Here is a 21820-nt window from a genome sequence, read left to right as displayed (position 1 = left end):
AATGAAGGTACTAAACCGACAGTCACCTTCCCCTGCGTGGGTACTGATCATTCATTACCTTTCTGCTTCTCGGTGCTTTGGCCTTTTCCATTCTGCCTAGCAGCCAAAGTCTAGACTGCTGGGGGTAACTACCAGCTGCGTTTCTGGAGAATTGTAGGGCTGGCGGGGGACACGGCAGGGGATGCTCCCCGCCTGCCTTTCCCAGCTTCATTTGTCTGTGGAACTCTCAGGAGGTGGGCACCAAACAGGTCTTTTTTGTGTCCTGTAGTACCAACTCCAGTGCTAACAGGGTCGGGGTAGACGGGAGAGTGCCCGACATGAAGACTGAGAAAGATTCCTGAGCTCGCTGCGTTCCTCCAGGGCGCCCTTCGGGCAGGCCCTGGGTAGCGAAGGAGTGCGGGCGCGCGGTGGCGCCCGGGCGAGGGTGCAGGGCCCCCGAACGGTCGGATGGGGGAGCGAGAGCTAAAGCTTGCAGAGCGCGCCGAGCCGCCTGAGCCGCGGCCAGACCCGGGAGCCGACGGCGAACGGAGCCAGCCGGGCTACAGCGAGAGGAGGCCGAGAGGGAGGCGGGGCGGGGCGGGGCGGGTGGTGCGGGGGAGGCGGGGGCGGAGGCGGGGGCGGTGTCTCCCCGAGCTGCGCAGGCGTCGCTCGCACCTTGTTGATTAGTCAGTGCTGGGAACGCTGCTATGGCGTTTCTCAGACCCGCGGCTCCTCCTCACTCGCTCCAGGCGGAGGGAAGGAGGGGTAAAAGAAGGAGGAGGCGAGCGGGCGGCCGCCGCAGCTGCAGACCCGGGGCCAGAGGAGGAGGCGGAGCGGGAGCCGCCGCATACACCCCGGCCGCCGCCGCCCGCCGCCGGCTTGCTGCGAGTCCTCTCCGGGCTTGAGGGCACGCGGGGCGCCCGGCCATGTCCCGCAGCGGCAGCTGAGCCGGCCGCGGGCCCCCTCCCTCCCCGCTGCCGCAGCCGCCGCGCCCCCGAGCTGCCCGCGGCCAGAGTGCCCGGCGCCTTCCGCGCGCCCCAGACCGCAAGTGCGAGCAGCGGCGGCCGCCGAGGCGCGGGTGGTGCAGGCGGCGGCGGCGGGAGCGCGGGGCCGGAGGAGGCGGGGAAGATGGACCCGGCGCCCTCGCTGGGCTGCAGCCTCAAGGATGTGAAGTGGAGCTCCGTGGCCGTTCCGCTGGACCTGCTGGTCAGCACTTACCGACTGCCCCAGATCGCGCGGCTGGACAGCGGTGAGTCCCCGCCCGCGGACCGCAGCCTCGGCGCGTCTCTGCACGCGTGTGCCCGGGAGGGTGGGACCCTGTGGGGAGTGGGCTGCCCGCCCCCCAGCGTTGGACTTGGCTCGAGCGGCTGCCGCAGCCCTGGCGCGTCGCTCTCAACTCCCCCCAGCAGCAGCTAGAGGTGTGAAAATCAGAGCCCTAGTAGTATAATTTAAAAGGACGCAAAAAAAAAAAAAAATTCAACATAAGGGAAGCCTCTGCAGATAGTAATCTTGGAGGCGAGCTGTCTCTCTTCACCCGCCTATAAGAATTACTCAACCTGGGAAACCCTGTATGAGTTATCTTAGGCAACTTTCTTACAAAATAATTGTGCTTTGGGTGGCACCTTTATTTTGGATACTCTCCTCCCCCTCCGCCACAAGAAGGAACAGATTTTAGGGGAAAGGCTCCTGGGTGACCAATGGAAGGGATCACATTTCTCGGAGACGTTTTATTACAGCTTGTCTGTTTTGTTTAACTGAAGAGAAAGTAATTTAGGGCTGTGTGTAGAAAACGTTTTTAGCAGAGGTGATGGTATGCTTAAGGTTAATTATTAGCTTAGCGCCTTTCTAGCCTGGAAAAAAATTGAAAATACACCAAAACCTGTATTGACTTGGAACGTGAGCTCGGAACTAAGAAATGCTTGTGTTTCCTGAAATTGACAACCAGAAACCAACCAAACGTCTCCCAGCTGTTTGTTCTGCAGGTTGACATCTGCAAACAAGTAGATGGATGTGCATACTGTCAAGCAACAGATACCTTTCAGTTTGAGAGTTCTGACATATAAGGTGGCAGTTTAGGTGTGTCTTGTCCTTTGTGTTTTGGTAATAACTTCAGTTGATGTTGGCTTCGTGCGATTTCAGACTGTTTGCAGAAACAGGCTTGCTTCTGCTGTGGGGCTGCCAGAAGCACCTGGGTGCAGGCTGGCGGGCAAGCAGATAGAGCTGTGGTCACACAGGCCAAGTGAGAACAGCACTGAGCAGAAAGATGTCATTTCAAGTCACAAGGACTTGGGTTACTCCTTTTCTGGAGTACAGGAGTGAGTAACATGAGACGTATAAACGTCCAAAGGCATTTTTGTTCCCGTTCTTTTCTGTGGGGTTAGATCAGACATTTGAAGTACTGATGTGAAAAATAAAGGCAGGAAAGTTCATGAACGCTGAAAAACAGTCTTGGCATGCGTGTTAGCCTTGTCTGATTGGTGGTAGTGGTGGGCTTTGGGAATAAACTAAGAGTTTTAAAAGTAGTAATGAAGTGCACGTGAGTTCAGGGAGGGTCAGGTGGTGTGTTGAGGCATTTCTGCTTAGAGTGGGCGTGCTTTAAATATGCGTCTATAGATCAGAATCAGAGAGAGAGAGAAAGAGAGAGAGAGAGAGTGTGTGTGTGTGTGTGTGTGTGTGTGCTGACAGTGTTTCATTTACTCTTACACCGTGCAAAATTGTGCATATTGGAAGGTTATGTGAGTCCTCACCTTTTCCTACCGTCTCTCATCTCTGCACACTCCCCCCAAAACTTACTAGCTAGGTAGTGAACATTGGTGTGTGTGGTGTAAAAGTCACCCAAAAGTTTCATTAAACTGAAAGTTTAAAGAGGCTGAATACCAGTTGCAGAGACGTTAGCTTTATTATCCACTTTCCTCTCTCCGCCATTCATAAAAAGGTTCTGAATCAACAGTGTACTCATCCCACACTTCTTTTTAAAATTAGGACGTGGGTAGCAAGTCTTAACAGCGTGTCCTTTCAAGCTGTGGATTTTGATCACTACGTGTAATTCCAATTCTTTACTGTAAGTTTTCTCTTATTCCCGCTTGAGAATCACAGTGACATACACAAATTTGGAATCATAGCCAAATACTGCTTTATACCTTGTTTCTTTCACTTAATCCCATCGTATTTAATTTTTTTTTTTTTTAAGCTGCATGATGTTCCATGGGATGATGGTTGTATATCTAGTCCCTTGCAGTGGACATCAAGCGGCTTCATTTTTTACTATTATTAAGTTGTGATGTAATGAATACTCTTGTACATAAATCTGTTTGTTTGGGTTAGTATGTATTCCTTCCCTGCTGAGTAAGCATGTAGATCCGTTTTAAGTCCTTGATACACATTGTCAAATTGCTTTAGAGGTTGTACTCATTTATACACAAATGAGAATTTTGGGAGTACCAGTGTCCCTACAGCCTTAAAATAATAAGTATTTTACAAACAACCAAAAAACAAAAACTGCTAATTTGAAGGGGGAAGTGTTAGATTACCAATTACATTTGGATAGACTTTAAAAGAACTGATGATAGATTCCATGCTTATGTTTTAAAATGTTTCACAGCAGTGCTTAGAACATGTTAAGGATATGCCACCATGCTATATGTGAAATTTGTGAAGTCGTCGTCCTGTGTATGTCCTTTTGCCAGTTTTAGTACTGCAGGTACATTTTATACACGCACACCCTATACTTAGACATGAAAGGTAGTCATTTTCCGAATCACTTGTTTTCAAAGAGGTTAAAGAAATTGAAAAACATGACAGTAGTTGACATTATGTCAAGAGAAAACTGTTGGCTATTTTAAACAATCATTGAAACCATTAAACATCTGATTTCATAACTGTTGATTATTGAAGGCCTACTATGTGCTGGTACATTTCTAAGTGCTTGATGTATTTCTCATCCTTAGCACCCCATTTTAAGGACTTTGCGAGCCTTGAGATTTAGAGAAATTGAGCGACATACCTAGTAAATGGTGGACTGTGGTTTTCAGCTGACTTTCCGATTCTAAAGACACCTTTTATCTCAAACTGTACTACCTCCTTCCACTAAATGGGAGTAGATTTAGAGTAGGTCTAACGTCTGCTCTAAATAGCCCCACTGTCTCTCTGAGAGCTTGAGGACAGGAAAGTCAATATTTTTAAAACAGTGTAGACAGCGAATTAAGTGCTGGCCTCATCCATCATATCTAGACGATTTTCTGCTTCCTAAAGGAGTGGCTGAAAAGAGGTAAGGGGCAGAGGAGAAGAGAGTACAGAATCTGAGAAAGAAGGGAAAAAGCGGAGTCTGAGGGCTTAGGGTATGTAGATGTGTCTGTTGACATTACTCCTTAGGACATTTGCCATGTTTAACATACTAACTATACAGTAAGTAAGAGCTTTCCAGTTCTTTGCCTCATGCATGTCAGTAATGAAATGCCAGTCAGACGCATTCAGTATTCCATCCCCAGTGGCGAAATTTGTCATCGTATAAGATAAATACAAAATTAGTGAGCCTTTATGGTATTGCCTCATGAGTCTTTCTGGAGACTAAAAGAAAAGTACTCCAGCGGTTCTCCTTAGGAGTGAGATACATCTCTTCAGCCAGTGTCTAATCCCCGTCAGCAATGCAGTTAAGATCAGATATCTAACTTCATCATCAATTTTAGAAACTTGGCTGCAGATCCAGCTTCAACAAATGTGTTTATGACTAAGAAGAGGGTGGAGAGAATGCTAATCCTCGCCCCATCATCAGCCCATCCTCGCTCAAAGCTGGGTAGGTGGGGAAATTGTCCTTTCTCTGTCTCTTCAATATTTTGTCTTGGAAGGGTTTTCTGAAGGGTTGTTCTACAGCAGCGTTCTTACAGCTTTTTTGCTCTTGTAGTGCCTAAAAATTCTGTAAAACCCTGTACCCTAAGCATGTTTTTAAGTTCATTGCTAAAACTTTTCATCCTAAGTTTAAATAGTTGCAAAGGATGTCATTTTTCAGCATATTGTAAATGTTGACTTTTTAAATTGTTACATCATTTAAAAAACTCTGTAGTGGGATCTGTATTTAATTCCCAGTATCATTCATTTTTAAAAATGCAGGAGTAAGTTCTTAACAGTGAAAGTCTTACATCTTTCCTTTTTCTCCTTAAATTCCTATTTCCATTTCCCTTCCCCTACAGAATTCTGTCCCAATGTAATATAGTGTTTCTGTTTGTTCGTTTGTTTTGGTAGAAGGAAGGATTTATTACTTGCAGTAAATAAAGAGAACACCGGAGATCTTTCCCAAAGCAGTGTCTCCCAATGTAATATAGTTTTATGCATGAAAGTGTCTTATTGATCACTCTGTCTTATGTAACAAAAAAGAATATAAATTGAAATGTAGTATTGTGTATTTCTTTTGGCCATAAGCCTCTTTTTATTTAAATATTTCAGGTTGTTTAAAACAAACAAGTGGAAATTACCTGTCTTAGAGAAGGAGTTCCCCAAATGCTGGAGACCTGATCCTCAACAGGCATCACCTTTTTAATTTGTTCCTTTGTTAGTCGCCCTGAGCCCTGTGTTCTTTACACCCTGGGGTAATGAAGATTAGAAAGATCTGGTGAAGGCGATGTAGATGCATTGCTTTTGTAAAGCGGGAGAAGGACCTTTGCGAAGGGGAGGTGACAAAGGACAGCTTCCCTTCATCAGGAGATGGATGTCCCTCCATCCCAGTCTTGGTTTCAGGCAGATCAGTTTTCAGACAAGAGAATATTTGGAAGTTGGGGATTTAGAAATTGACTCACGTATAGCTATGATGGTGAACCCCTTGGGAAGTGTTGGCTTTGCTTCAGACACATATCCCAGTTCAAAGAATGCTGGTCTAGAGCAGTGAAAGGTGAGCTTATGGTCCTGTCTGCCGAAAAGAAGGAGGAAGACCAAGGCTGTGTGAACTGCCAGGGAGAGAGAAATAAAGATGGTGGGCATTGGAGGCAGCTGCGTATAAATTAGCAGCAGTCTGGCCCTCCTAGCTTTGTGGAGGAATCAGAGTTGACTCTAAGCCCCAGATGTGTTGGGACTGTGGGAGCTTTGGTATTTGCTTTCTGCTGAGCTGCTTCTCTAACTTTACCATGTAAGTGCCTGGAGGGCTGATGGTGCAGAAACAAGGTGGACACTCAGATGGCAGTGAGGGTCCACGTGGCTGTTTGCAAATGTCAAAGGTATTTATAGATTCAAGTTTTATCTTTGAAATTAATGTAAATTCCCAAAATCTGCTCCATGACTGGTGTTACTTTAATATATATTAAAAAAATTTTTCTAAAGTAACTTAATCTAAGTCTTTTTCCGGGAAGATGTGCTGTGCTTATCTTTGGTTTCATTTCCCCTGGCATTCTAAGTTGTAAGAGGTTACGTATGCCCCAGGTGAGACAGTTGCTTAAAGGATACTGGATTTGGAGCCTAGAAACCTCCGTTCAGTTACATGCATTGCCATTTCTTAGCCATGTGATCTTGAGCAGTCTCTTAATCCCTTTGATTGGTATTAAAGTTTTCTCATGCAGAAAAAAAATGTATGTTATACTTGCCCATGAATCTCATAGTTATTCATTAATCTGTTTATTCAATAAGCTAATATTTATTAAGGCCCTACTATGTGTCAAACCCTGTTATAGGTATTGGGACAGTAGCACGGAACAAAACAGAAAAAAACCTCTGTCCTCATGCAGCCTACAATCTTATGTATCTACTTACTATGATAGTTAAAGGCAATAATATATGTGAATACATGTGTATTTTATTATGTTTTTTAGTTAATTTATTGTTTTTTGGCCGTACCACGTGGCTTGCAGGATCTTAGTTCCCCCACCAGGGATCCAGCCTGTGCCTCCTGTGGTGGAAGCTTGGAGTCTTAACCACTGGACTGCCAGGGAATTCCCAATACATATGTGTTTTAAAACAATGTATATGTAAGATTGACATCGTGCATGCTCAGAGCAGTTGATGGGGAGGCTTCAGAAGCCTCCCCTTCTGTTGCCTATCATTTAGGCAACAGAAGTCCAGTGAATAATAAATAGATTTTGCTATCCTTACAGATAAAGAAGCTGAGGGAAACGTTCTGTGTGACTTTAGTCCACTTCCTTCTGAGTATTCCAGGTTATTGACTTAGTAATACACGGGTTATAAAAAGGTGGTGTAAGGTCTTTATCAGAGAGAAAGTCTTGTAAACTAACTCAACCAAGATTGGGTTTGGGAGAGACAGGAAGTTAGGTTTTTTTGGGGTTTTTTTTTTGCGGTACGCGGGCTTCTCTCCGTTGTGGCCTCTCCTGTTGTAGAGCACAGGCTCCGGATGCGCAGGCTCAGCGGCCATGGCTCACGGGCCCAGCGGCTCTGCGGCGTGTGGGATCTTCCCGGACCGGGGCACGAACCCATGTCCCCTGCATCGGCAGGCGGACTCTCAATCACTGTGCCACCAGGGAAGCCCAAGAAGTTAGTTTTAACTTTAGGTTTTAACTTAATCCAGAACCACATGTGAGCCTGATCTAGTGATACTGAGACACTGGAATCTTTTTTTAGTACATACTCATCGATGCTTTTATCGGATTGATGATGATTTTCGGAGCACCTATAGTTGGAGAACTATTAGCAGGAAAGAAGTGCCTAGTATGATGTTATACACAAGGTGGGTTATGAAGAAAGTCTCTTGAATATTCTTTTATATACCATATACTTTTACTTTCCTCTCGTCATGTATTCTAGTTGGCCGTGCCTAAAAATTATGAAAAAAGAGTAGGAGAGGACCTTGTGGAGGACAGTGGATGGAGGTAAACATTTAGACCCACAAGACGAGATTTGGACATGGCTCCTTGAATGCTCTTGCTTTTCAAGTAAGATGGCTGTTTTGAAAGTCTTAAATGAGTATCCACATGACCAGTGAAAAAAATCTTAAGATGCTCAGTTCATCTGTAAAAGGAAAACTGGCTTGACCATTGTGATCAACTGCATCATAGTTTAAAGAGAGTATTTTAGTCTCTTTACCTCATTTGGCTGCCTTGTTGAAATAGCAAGTTCTAGTAGACCAGCTTGTAAACTCGTTTATTTTTGTTTGAGATTCTTGAGGTATCTGTCTTTTCACTTGCTAAGCTGCAGTTCTAGGAAGAATCATAAACTCCCTCTCGTCTTCAGCAGGGCTATCAATCTTAAGAAGACCAGCTATTATATGCAACTTGAAAAATAGCTTTTATTGCTGGTTTATGAATCATTTTGTCATACTTGACAAAATATACCTGCTAAAATATTTTTTAAATCTCATGGGATTAACTCCTCTTTTAGATGACATTTCCACATGAAGATGTTCCCCCCACATCTCAGCCTCCACCCCTTTTCCCAGTTTCACAAGATTGTTTACTCGAATTTCAGGTTAAAGGTATTTAGGGTAATTTTTACTGTTTTCCTAGCTTCTAAGCACAATGCCTGGTACATAGGAGGCATTCGGTAAGAATGTAGTAAATTAATAAGCAAATTTCAGTATTAAAATTTTTAAGGTCCAAAATATCGGTATTACTAAAGCTGTCTATGACCTCTGCTAGTCTGACATAGAACTTCACGCTTGTTCCACTTGAGATAAGGTGGTAGGTCCTAAAATTAGCAGTAGGGAAAATAGAGACTGGTAGAGCATCATGATGAAATCATGATTCTTAGGGTCATTAATTATCAATGTTGTAAATAAGTTATTTCTAGAAATTACAACTCAGTTTTTCAGATTTTTTTGCTTTCTTACTAGTTCTTTCATTCTGAAATTAAGATGCCTTCTTTACATATTACATGTAGCTATGTCATTGAATTTTTAATCTTATATCACCTAGAATACCATAAATCTTTGGGACTAGTCAACTCTTAAAACAATAAAGAAAAACCTGATTGGAGAGTCAGCTAGCCATTTAACTATCCATTGTTTCATCTTCTCAGGGCACCAGGGATTTTACTTCTAAGCAAAACAAGCCACTTGATTTAAGTAGTGTTACAAAACTACAACTGCTAATTTGATACAGTTGTCATCTTCCTAGAATAGCCCCAAGATTGACTTGAAACCATAGTGTCTTAGTCCCAGACAATGAGTTTCTTTTTCTGCCATTGCAGGAGTATTACATAGTGGTAAAATAAAAAGGAAAAACCAATATTCCTGAGCTATTTTCTAGTTCTGGGGATGAATTACTTTATATATACTTACAGGCAAGTCATTTTAATTGATTCTGCTACTTCTTAAACCTACTTTGAAGTATTTAAATACCACTTGGGCTTTGATGACTTGAATGGTTGTTTAATAAATATCAAGTTATTGAATTCAAAATGCAATGTGAAGTCTTATAGTTATGAAGCTAGCTGTTATTCAGGCTAATATTTAACGTGTACAGTAAGTTACTACGATTAGCCCTGGTTATAGCTTAGAGAGGAATGTAATTGTGAGCAGTGCTTATGTTTGTATCCTTGTGAAGATTTAAAATAGGTTATGTTCTGTTGGTTTTTTCCACTCAGTAGAGAAAAATTTCCTTGGTCAGATTTTTTTTTTTCAAGGTGACAGTTTTCTCACCAGACTTTAAGATGTTAGAAATGAAAATTTGCTCTTGATAATTAGTTCACATTGACAGTATTTTCCTCCTAGCAGGGAACCAGATTCAAATATCCAAAAGTAACTGGAAAAGGGTAAATATTTACTTTTCTATTTTTAAACATATCTTGTTACCTTGTAGGTAATTAGGAAGCACTGGTTATAAGAGATTTTTGTCATCCATTCAAAAAAACGTTAATGAAATGCCAGAGGAAGCTCACTTGAATAACTCCAGGCCATCCATCTATGCAGATGCTATACTCCGTGATTGATATTCACTTTGAATTGCCACTCTCTTCCTTTAGCAGCAATGGGCAAGTAGGGAATGGCTGGAATCAAGGACCTAACATCTATTCCATTGTCATTCCTCGTCCCCAGTAGCTTGTGCTATGAAATCTTCAATTTGTTTCAGGTTAACATTTAATGTAATGCAGAATCCATTTTTACCTTGGACCACCGACCCGCAAAATCAGTCAAGCACCAGACCCAAGTTGAAAACAATTCAATTAGTTATGCCTAAAGAGGGCAAGAGCTCTAGAAGGTTCAGATTACTTATTTAAAAATAATAAAGAACATAAAGCTTCATTAAGATATTCTGCTGTTATTTTTTCCTGTTTATTTTGGTCCAGTCTTTGGTCTGTTAAGAGGAAGGGAGCCACTGAGAGTAGACAGGATCAAGAGAAAAATTTTCACAAGCTCAACATGGCCAGGTACATCAGTTTAGGTTAATTTCAACTGTATGTAACAGGGACCAAAAAAAAAAAGGTGGAGATTTCTTTTTCATATAACTAAAGTCTAAAGGAACACAGTCTAGGATGATAGGGCAGATCCACAGAGTCACGGACCCAGGCTCCTCATGTCTTTCTGCTCTGTCATCCTCAGAGGTAGTTTTTTGTTTGTTTGTTTGTTTGTTTGTTTTTTTGCGGTACGCGAGCCTCTCACTGCCGCGGCCTCTCCCTCTGCAGAGCACAGGCTCCGGACGCGCAGGCCCAGCGGCCATGGCTCATGGGCCCAGCCTCTCCGAGGCACGCGGGGTCCTCCCGGACCGGGGCGCAAACCTGCGCCCCCTGCATCGGCAGGTGGACTCCCAACCACTACGCCACCAGGGAAGCCCCTCAGAGGTAGTTTTGACTTTATGGTTCTCAGTGGCTGCTAGAGCTCCAGCAATCGTTTCTGCATCCCAGACAGGAGGAAGGGAAAAAGGGTATGTTTTACTGCACCACACTTACATCTCATTGGTCAGGACTTACACACTCCTATATGGGCAGGAAGGCAAAGAACTGGAGTCTTAACTGGGCACAGTGCCCAGGGTTTTTTACTGCAGGAGAGGGGAGCAATGAATATTGGGAGCCGCCTAGCAGCTTTTGCCATTCAGATTTTTGCTTTGATGCCTTTTCTTTACTTTTTTTCACCTGTTCAAAACTTACTAAAATAGTCATTTCTTGTAAATAACTAGTAAGAACCTCCTGTATAGCACAGGGAACTCTACTCAGTACTCTATAATGACCTATATGGGAATAGAATCTAAAAAAGAGTGGATATATGTATATGTATAACTGATTGACTTCGCTGTACAGCCGAAACTAACACAACATTGTAAATCAACTGTACTCCAATAAAAATTAATTTTAAAATAAATAAATAAATGTACTGTGCATCTTAAGAAAAAAACAAAAGTCATGCTTTGGGCCCTAATTCCTTGACATCTCCTTGTTCAGGTTCTTCCTTAGCTAAGAGAGTAGGAACTTCTTGCCCCAACTTACTTTTCTCTCTTCATCCTTGAGCTAAAACCTTAAAGCAGTTCTATTTAAGAGGCCCCTTATTAGAGGTGGAAGTACTTTATCAGTAAGCCATGAAAAGTTGTATACTCTAAGAAATTGTTTTTAGAAGGCACTCTCACATTCTTTTTTGGTTTGTCTGCTTATCAGGTTTTGCCCCAGACCTGATATACACAATGGGATAGTTGTCCAATTTTTTTTTTTTTTTTTTTTTGACTGCATTGGGTGTTTGTTGCTGCGCGCAGGCTTTCTCAAGTTGCGGCGAGCGGGGGCTACTCTTCGTTGCGGTGCGCGGGCTTCTCACTGCAGTGGCTTCTCTTGTTGCGGAGCATGTGCTCTAGGCGTGTGGGCTTCAGTAGTTGTGGCTCGCAGCCTTCAGTAGCTGTGGCTTGCGGGCTCTAGAGCACAGGTTCAGTAGTTATGGCACACGGGCTTAGTTGTTCCGCGGCATGTGGGATCTTCCCGGACCAGGGCTCGAATCTGTGTCCCCTGCATTGGCAGGCGGATTCTTAACCACTGCACTACCAGGGAAGCCGTGTCCAGTTTTTTAAAGGTGCTTTTTTTCCTGCTCTGTTTCTTTTGCCAGAGAGGCTTGGCGGGTTTTTTTTTAAACATACTATTTCCCCCCCCAGATATCATTGTTATAGAGAATTTGGAAAATGTAGACAGAAAATGACAGAAATGAATATCAGTGTTAATTCCAGAGGTTATATTGTTATGTAACCTTTTTTAAAAAAAAAAATTATTTATTTATTTTGGGCCGTGTTGGGTCTTTGTTGCTGTGCGCAGGCTTTCTCTAGTTGCGACAAGCGGGGGCTACTTTTCGTTGCGGTGCCGGCTCGCAGGCTCTAGAGCGCAAGCTCAGTAGTTGTGGCCCACGGGCTTAGTTGCTCCGCGGCATGTGGGATCTTCCCAGACCAGGGCTCGAACCCGTGTCCCCTGCATTGGCAGGCAGATTCTTAACCACTGTGCCACCAGGAAAGTCCTGTAAACCATTATTAACATTTTCCTATTATGCAGGCATGCCATGTAAATGGAGAATATATATTAAAGTGAGACCAAGCTATATGTAAAACTTTTAAAATTTTGCATTATATATCATGAGCATTTTCTTTCATTATTAATATTCTTTGAAAATAAAATTGTCATGACTGAATGTGATTCTTCTATTACCAATTAACCATTATTTGACTATTTTCCACTTGTTAGACATTTAGTTGTTTTGAGTGTTATGTTTTTGAGGCTATCTTTATACTTAAATTTGTCAGTTTTATACATCATTTCATTATTGGGATTCCTGGAAGTGGGATTAAAAAAATTTATTTTTTAGATTGTTGATGTGTATTGCTAGATTGTATCTGGGAAAGTTTGTACCATTAACAATGAATGAGTAATATCATTGTGCATCATTGAATATCATAGGTGTTTTTCAGTCTTTGCTAATTTAGATAATTTAAAAATTGGCACTTTTTCTAATTTGTATTGCTTTGATGACTAGTGAAATAAATTCAATAATTTTATCATATTTGTGAATTTTATGAGTTATTTGTTTAGTTTTTTGGTAGAGTGTTTTTTTAAAGCTTCTGTAATAAAAATGAAATCCTAGTGTCCTTTATTCCTGGTTTTTCTGCAGGATGTTTATAAGTAATCTCCAGGTTTCAGGTGGGCTTAATCACTTTATAAACTTCTGTTCTATTTTTTCCAGTTAATGTTCATAAATAGGTATTACCTTTGTTTCTGAAATTGAATAAGTGTGGTTAATTTATTTTTCTTCATCGAGTTGGATATTGGATTTAAATGTTATGTTCAGTGTTGCATTGTGGCCAGTCAATAATCTCATGAAAATCTTGATAAAACCATGTTGTGTGTTCGTAACTATAATTATACATACAGAATTTGAATTCATGTCATGGAGAGTTCCCACTGGTACGTCATTGTTGACAAATTCCTGTGCATTGCATAAAACTAAGCTGACAAACTAGGTTCATTACTATTCAGTTTTAAAGACTAAGAATGAATAGACAAGTTTATAAAAATATTTCATTATTTTTACATGTAATCTATAATGAACCCTGAAGTGCTGCATTTAGGGCAGGTAGAGTTTTCTATTCCATTTCCTATTTCTCTCTTGTAAGCATTGGGTTTTGGCTAATTGAGAGCCTGTTGAAGCTTAGAATCTGAGTGCTGATGTGAGAGAATAAATACTAGAGATTCACAGATAACTTCAAGACCAGAAGAGAAGCAAACATGATAGTTTGAATGTCGTTTCATTTCCTCTGTTGAATATCTGTGCAAATGTCGACTATGATGTAGTAATGTTTAAGAAGAAGGGAACTGGAGGTAAGAGAAGGAAAGCCCGGTTTAATTCTTTCTACGTATAGACAGTGATTGATGGGGGAATGAAATACGTATCCCACTGCCAACTTGGCACCTGAGGACTCTATAAATAGCTGTCTTTATCAGAGGCTTGAGGTGACAGTTGCTGAAAGCACAGTACAAGATGACTTTAAGAGAATCTTTTAGCGCCAAAGAAGAAGCCTCAAATTAACTTCACAGGGGATCAGGTAGCTTGTGAATTGTACTTGCCCCTCCCCCCAGTCTTCTGTCTTTTTTCTTGACCCTGTTGGGAAGATATCAATCTGAGCAGGTTGTATACAGTTGAATACAGTAGCTATCTGAGGAGTTTCGTGCTAATGGACACTAGAGGGGGAGGGAAGAGGAGAAATATATGAACTAAGTTATAAATATCATGTATAGTCTATTTAGTTTTTTAAATTGTCACAATGAAACAAAACTTCATTTCTCCCAATTATAAACATCATGTATTCACAATTAAAAATTTGAATGCATGGAAATATTTTAAAACTAAAGATAATCTGAGGTCCCACCATCCTAAGATAACTTGGTGACTGTCCTCTCTTGCATCCTCTATTCTCTTTCTCTCTTACGCTCTTATAATTTTACAGAAACAAGGCATTTTATCTACCACTTTTGTTTTTTTGCTTTCTCCCTTCACATCAACCCCCATTCCTCCAATCCAACCCTGCCTACCCACACAATCCACTCTAATAATCCAGGAGTATCTTTCATATTTCCTCTATACTCATATAATTCTGCACTGACGTTAGATTTACAGTCCTCCCTCAGTATCTGCAGGGGATTGGTTCTAAAACCCCCGCAGATACCAGAATCTGTGGATGCTCAAGTCCACATAGTAAAATGGCCGTAGTACAGTGGCCCTCTGTATCCATGGGTTCTGCATCCATGGATCCAACCAATCTTGATTTGAAGACAATACTGAAACAAAATTCTGTCATTGCTTTTTAAAAACAGGATTATATTATACATACTTGTGTATTATACATACTTCTTGGCTTCTTGTTTATGTCACTCATGGGAATCTTTCTAAATCATCTGGTGTAAAACAAATTCATTCTTTGTTAACAGCTGCATAATAGTCCATGGTACGGGTATACTCATTCTTCTGTTCATTTGTGTTCAACTTGTTCCTAGTTATTGGTCTCACTAAACCTCCATGTACATAATGTTGTTAATTTGTTCATTATTTCTATAAAAGTCTGTGGTTTCTCTCACATATCTTTTACTTCTCCCCCAAACATCTTTGATGGCACTGTCTTCCTGATTCTCTTAATCTCACATGCAAGGACCAAAATGAAATCTTTTTAGAAAAAATTATTTAGGGAAAGTGGGTCTTCTATCCCAATATCAGAACCCCAATTCACAGAAGTGGACCAGATTTAACAGCGGTTCCCCAAATGCTGTCCAAAAAGTCAGTAACAATTCTCATTTCCATCACTGATGTATGAGAATACCATTTCTCCAAATCTGTGACAACCATTAGACGTTATAAAGTTTAAAAGAAATATTTGCCAGACTAATGGACATAAAATGAGATCTGCTATGTTAATTTGCATTTGCCTGACCATTAGTGATTTTTGTGCCCTTTTAATGTCTGTTTATCATGTAGACTCGCTCCTCTGCAAATTGACATATTTTTTGCTGCTTTTTCTGTTATCATTTTATTCTTGCCAATTTCTAGGTGCTGTTTATATTATTATAGAGATTTTTTTCTTATTTACATTTACCTTATCTGTTGACTTTGTTTGTTATATGTATCCACTCAAGAGTTTAAAATTTTTACTTAGATAAGTGTCTTTTCTCTTTTCTTAGAAATTTCATGTAATGTCTGCAACATTTATATTAACATAATTCCACACAAATAACCCAATGAAAGTTTAGTATTAGTTGTTTTCTTTGTTTGTTTGTACTGCAGGTTCTTATTAGTCATCAATTTTATACACATCAGTGTATCCATGTCAATCCCAATTGCCAAATTCAGCACACCACCATCCCCACCCCACCGCGGTTTTCCCACCTGGTGTCCATACGTCTGTTCTCTACATCTGTGTCTCAACTTCTGCCCTGCAAACCGGCTCATCTGTACCATTTTTCCAGGTTCCACGTACATGCATTAATATATGATATTTGTTTTTCTCTTTCTGACTTACTTCACTCTGTATGACTAGATCCGTCCACATCTCAACAAATGACTCAATTTTGTTCCTTTTTATGGCTGAGTAATATTCCATTGTATATATGTACCACAACTTCTTTATCCATTCATCTGTCGATGGGCATTTAGGTTGCATCCATGACCTGGCTATGTAAATAGTGCTGCAGTGAACTTTGGGGTGCATGTGTCCTTTTGAATTATGTTTTTCTCTGGGTATATGCCCAGTGATGGGATTGCTGGATCATATGGTAAATCTATTTTTAGTTTTTCAAGGAACCTCCATACTGTTCTCCATAGTGGCTGTATCAATTTACATTCCCATCAACAGTGCAGGAGGATTCTCTTTTCTCTACACCCTCTCCAGCATTTGTTGTTTGTAGATTTTCTGATGATGCCCATTCTAACTGGTGTGAGGTGATACCTCATTGTAGGTTTGATTTGCATTTCTTTAATAATCAGTGATGTTGAGCAGCTCCTCATATGCTTCTTGGCCATCTGTATGTCGTCTTTGGAGAAATGTCTATTTAGGTGTTCTGCCCATTTTTGGATTGGGTTGTTTGTTTCTTTAATATTGAGCTGCATGAGCTGTTTATATATTTTGGAGATTAATCCTTTCTCCATTGATTTGTTTGCAAATATTTTCTCCCATTCTGAGGGTTGTCTTTTCAACTGGTTTATGGTTTCCTTTGCTGTGCAAAAGCTTTGAAGTTTCATTAGGTCCCATTTGTTTATTTTTGTTTTGATTTCCATTACTCTAGGAGGTGAATCAAAAAAGATCTTGCTGTGATTTATTTCAAAGAGTGTTCTTCCTATATTTTCCTCTAAGAGTTTTATAGTGTCCAGTCTTACATTTAGGTCTCTAATCCATTTTGAGTTTATTTTTGTGTATGGTGTTAGGGAGTGTTCTAATTTCATTCTTTTACATGTAGCTGTCCAGTTATCCCAGCACCACTTACTGAAGAGACTGTCTTTTCTGTGTTGTATATCTTTGCCTCCTTTGTCATAGATTAGTTGACCATAGGTGCGTGGGTTTATCTCTGGGCTTCCTATCTTGTTCCATTGATCTATGTTTCTGTTTTTGTGCCAGTACCATATTGTCTTGATTACTGTAGCTTTGTAGTATAGTCTGAAGTCAGGGAGTCTGATTCCTCCAACTCCGTTTTTTTCCCTCAAGACTGCTTTGGCTATTCGGGGTCTTTTGAGTCTCCATACAAATTTTAAGATGATTTGTTCTAGTTCCGTAAAAAATGCCATTGGTAATTTGGTAGGGATTGCATTGAATCTGTAGGTTGCTTTGGGTAGTCTAGTCATTTTCACAAGATTGATTCTTCCAATCCAAGAACATGTTATATCTCTCCATCTGTTCGTATCATCTTTAATTTCTTTCATCAGTGTCTTATAGTTTTCTGCATACAGGTCTTTTGTCTCCCTAGGTAGGTTTATTCCTAGGTATTTTATTCTTTTTGTTGCAGTGGTAAATGGGAGTGTTTCCATATATTCTCTTTCAGATTTTTCATCATTAGTGTATAGAAATGCGAGTGAATTCTGTGCATTAATTTTGTATCCTGCAACTTTACCAAATTCATTGATTAGCTCTAGTAATTTTTGGGTGGTATTTTTAGGATTCTCTATGTATAGTATCATGTCATCTGCAAACAGTGACCATATTACTTCTTCTTTTCCAATTTGTATTCCTTTTATTTCTTTTTCTTCTCTGACTGCCGTGGTTAGGACTTCCAAAACTATGTTGAATAATAGTGGTGAGAATGGACATCCTTGTCTCGTGCCTGATCTTAGAGGAAATGCTTTCAGTTTTTCACCATTGAGAATGATGTTTGCTGTGGGTTTGTCGTATATGGCCTTTATTATGTTGAGGGAGGTTACCTCTATACCCACTTTCTGGAGAGTTTTTATCATAAATGGGTGTTGAATTTTGTCAGAAGCTTTTTCTGCATCTGTTGAGATGATCGGTTTTTATTTTCAATTTGTTAATATGGTGTATCACATTAATTAATTTGCGTATATTGAAGAATCCTTGCATCCCTGGGATAAATCCCACTTGATCGTGGTGTATGATCCTTTTAATGTGTTGCTGGATTCTGTTTGCTAGTATTATTTTTTTTTAACATCTTCATTGGGGTATAATTGCTTTACAATGGTGTGTTAGTTTCTTCTTTATAACAAAGTGCATCAGTTATACATATACATATGTTCCCATATTTCTTCGCTCTTGCGTCTCCCCCTCTCCCACCCTCCCTATCCCACCCCAGTTTGCTGTATTTTGTTGAGGATTTTTGCATCTATATTCATCAGTGATATTGGTCTGTAATTTTCTTTTTTTGTAGTATCTTTGTCTGGTTTTGGTATCAGGGTGATGGTGGCCTCATAGAATAAGTTTGGGAGTGTTCCTTCCTCTGCAATTTTTTGGAAGAGTTTGAGAAGGATTGGTGTTAGCTCTTCTCTAAATGTTTGATAGAATTCACCTGTGAAGCCATCTGGTCCTGGACTTTCGTTTGTTGGAAGATTTTAAATCACAGTTTCAATTTCATTACTTGTGATCGGTCTGTTCATATTTTCTATTTTTCCTGGTTCAGTCTTGGAAGGTTATACCTTTCTAAGAATTTGTCCATTTCTTCCAGGTTGTCCATTTTATTGGCATAGATTTGCTTCTAGTACTCTCTTATGATGCTTTGTATTTCTGTGGTGTCCTTTGTAACTTCTCCTTTTTCATTTCTAATTTTATTTATTTGAGTCCTCTCCCTCTTTTTCTTGATGAGTCTGGCTAATGGTTTATCAATTTTGTTTATCTTCTCAAAGAACCAGCTTTTAGTTTTATTGATCTTTGCTACTGTTTTCTTTGTTTCTATTTCATTTATTTCTGCTCTGATCTTTATGATTTCTTTCCTTCTGCTAACTTTGGGTTTTGTTTGTTCTTCTTTCTCTAGTTCCTTTAGGTGTAAGGTTAGATTGTTTACTTGAGATTTTTCTTGTTTCCTGAGGTAGGCTTGTATAGCTATAAACTTCCCTCTTAGAACTGCTTTTGCTGCATCCCATAGGTTTTGGATTGTCGTGTTTTCATTGTCATTTGTTTCTAGGTATTTTTTGATTTCCTCTTTGATTTCTTCAGTGATCTCTTGGTTATTTAGTAATGTATTCTTTAGCCTCGATGTATTTGTGTTTTTTACGTTGTTTCCCTGTAATTCATTTCTAATCTCATAGCGTTGTGGTCAGAAAAGATGCTTGATACGATTTCAGTTTTCTTAAATTTACAGAGGCTCGATTTGTGACCCAAGATGTGATCTATCCTGGAGAATGTTCTGTGTGCACTTGAGAAGAAAGTGTAATCTGCTGTTTTTGGATGGAATGTCCTATAAATATCAATTAAATCTATCTGGTCTACTGTGTCATTTAAAGCTACTGTTTCCTTATTTATTTTCATTTTGGATGATCTGTCCATTGGTGTAAGTGAGGTATTAAATTCCCCCCTATTATTGTGTTACTGTCAATTTCCTCTTTTAGAGCTGTTATACTTGCCTTATGTATTGAGGTGCTCATATGCTGGGTGCATATATATTGATAATTGTTATATCTTCTTCTTGGATTGATCCCTTGATCATTATGTAGTGTCCTTCCTTGTCTCTTGTAACATTCTTTATTTTACAGTTTCTTTTATCTGATATGAGTATAGCTACTCCAGCTTTCTTTTGATTTCCATTTGCATGGAATATCTTTTTCCATCCCCTCACTTTCAGTCCGTATGTGTCCCTAGGTCTGAAGTGGGTCTCTTGTAGACAGCATATATATGGGTCTTGTTTTTGTATCCATTCAGCAAGCCTGTGTCTTTTGGTTGGAGCATTTAATCCATTCATGTTTAAGGTAATTATTGATATGTATGTTCCTATGACTGTTTTCTTAATTGTTTTGGGTTTGTTTTTGCAGGTCCTTTTTTCTCTTGTGTTTCTCACTTAGAGAAGTTCCTTTAGTATTTGTTGTAGAGCTGGTTTAGTGGTGCTGAATTCTCTTAGCTTTTGCTTGTCTGTTAAGCTTTTGATTTCTCCCTCGAATCTGAATCTGAATGAGATCCTTTCCAGGTAGAGTAATCTTGGTTGTAGGTTCTTCCCTTTCATCACTTTAAGTATATCTCATGCCACTCCCTTCTGGCTTGTAGAGTTTCTGCTGAGAAATCAGCTGTCAACCTTATGGGAGTTCCCTTGTATGTTATTTGTCGTTTTTCCCTTGCTGCTTTCAATAAAATAATTTTTCTTTGTCTTTAAATTTTGCCAATTTGATTACTGTGTGTCTCGGCGTGTTTCTCCTTGGGTTTATCCTGTTTGGGACTCACTGCGCTTCCTGGACTTAGGTGGCTGTTTCCTCCCATGTTAGGGAAGTTTTTGACTGTAATCTCTTCAAATATTCTCTCTTGTCCTTTCTCTCTCTCTTCTCCTTCTGGGATCCCTATAATGTGAATGTTGTGTTTAATGTTGTTCCAGAGGTCTCTTAGGCTGTCTTCATTTCTTCTCATTCTTTTTTCTTTATTCTGTTCTGCAGCAGTGAATTCCACCATTCTGTCTTCCAGGTCACTTATCCATTCTTCTGCCTCAGTTATTCTGCTATAGATTCCTTCTAGTGTAGTTTTCATTTCAGTTACTGCATTGTTCATCTCTGTTTGTTTGTTCTTTAATTCTTCTAGGTCTTTGTTAAACATTTCTTTCATCTTCTCGATCTTTGCCTCCATTCTTTTTCCAAGGTCCTGGATCATCTTCACTATCAGTATTCTGAATTCTTTTTCTGGAAGGTTGCCTATCTCCACTTCATTTAGTTGTTTTTCTGGGGTTTTATCTTGTTCCTTCATCTGGTATATAGCCCTCTGCCTTTTCATCTTGTCTGTCTTTCTGTGAATGTGGTTTTTGTTCCACAGGCTGCAGGATTGTAGTTCTTCTTGATTCTGCTGTCTGCCCTCTGGTGGATGAGGCTATCTAAGAGGCTTGATGGGAGGGACTGGTGGTGGGTAGAGCTGACTGCTGCTCTGGTGGGCAGAGATCAGTTAAACTTTAATCCACTTGACTGTTGATGGGTGGGGCTGGATTCCTTCTCTGTTGGTTGTTTGGCCTGAGGCAACCCAACACTGGAGCCTACCTGGGCTCTTTGGTGGAGCTAATGACAGACTCTGGGAGGGCTCATGCCAAGGAGTACTTACCAGAACTTCTGCTGCCAGTGTCCTTGTCCCCATGGTGAAACAGAGCCACCCCCTGCCTCTGCAGGAGATCCTCCAACACTAGCAGGTAGGTGTGGTTCAGTTTTCCCTGGGGTCACTGCTCCTTCCCCTGGGTCCCGATGCGCACACTACTTTGTGTGTGCCCTCCAAGAGTGGAGTCTCTGTTTCCCCCCAGTCCTGTCAAAGTCCTGCGATCAATTCCCACTAGGCTTCAAAGTCTGATTATCTAGGAATTCCTCCTCGCATTATCAGACCCCCAGGTTGGGAAGCCTGACATGGGGCGCAGAACCTTCACTCCAGTGGGTGGACTTCTGTGGTATAAGTGTTCGCCACTCTATGAGTCACCCACCCAGCACTTATGGGATTTGATTTTACTGTGATTGCGCCCCTCCTACCGTCTCATTGTGGCTTCTCCGTTGTCCTTGGATGTGGGGTATCTTTTTTGGTGAGTTCCAGTGTCTTCCTGTCAGTGATTGTCCAGCAGCTAGTTGTGATTCTGGTGTTCTCGCAAGAGGGAGTGAGAGCACGTCCTTCTACTCCACCATCTTGTTTCCTCCTAGACAAGTGTCTTTTTCCTGTGTTTCCACTCTTGGCTGAGAAAGTGACTCCTAGATTGTATATACATTTTGTTAGATATTCTAGGAAGATTGAAAAAAAATTTTTTTAGGGCTCCCCTGGTGGCGCAGTGGTTGAGAGTCCGCCTGCCAATGCACGGGAAATGGGTTCGT

The 21820-nt window shown here is 40.7% G+C and overlaps 1 protein-coding gene across 6 annotated transcripts in view; it reads left to right on the top strand.

The window, feature by feature from the left end:
• Positions 1 to 661: 661 nt before the first annotated feature.
• GAREM1 (GRB2 associated regulator of MAPK1 subtype 1) overlaps positions 662 to 21820 on the top strand; it is a 208176-nt gene continuing 187017 nt past the window's right edge. For 3 of the 6 annotated variants that reach the window (XM_089895058.1, XM_089895055.1, XM_089895053.1), the window contains exon 1: positions 4778 to 6182. Coding sequence is in view for 3 of the 6 variants with exons in the window: in XM_089895052.1 (XP_089751178.1) it covers positions 1108 to 1228 (121 nt within the window). In the remaining 3 variants the exon portion in view is untranslated. Of the gene's footprint in view, positions 1229 to 4777; positions 6183 to 21820 lie in introns of those variants that run through there. The other 3 variants (XM_089895052.1, XM_022586917.3, XM_022586915.3) reach the window with 3 other exon arrangements.

The sequence above is a fragment of the Delphinapterus leucas genome, chromosome 14 (genome assembly GCF_059928025.1).
Source record: "Delphinapterus leucas isolate spDelLeu-1000000601 "Yukka" chromosome 14, BTC_Dleu_Yukka2, whole genome shotgun sequence".
Lineage (NCBI taxonomy): Eukaryota > Metazoa > Chordata > Mammalia > Artiodactyla > Monodontidae > Delphinapterus > Delphinapterus leucas.
This window is presented reverse-complemented; position numbering and strand designations above follow the sequence as displayed.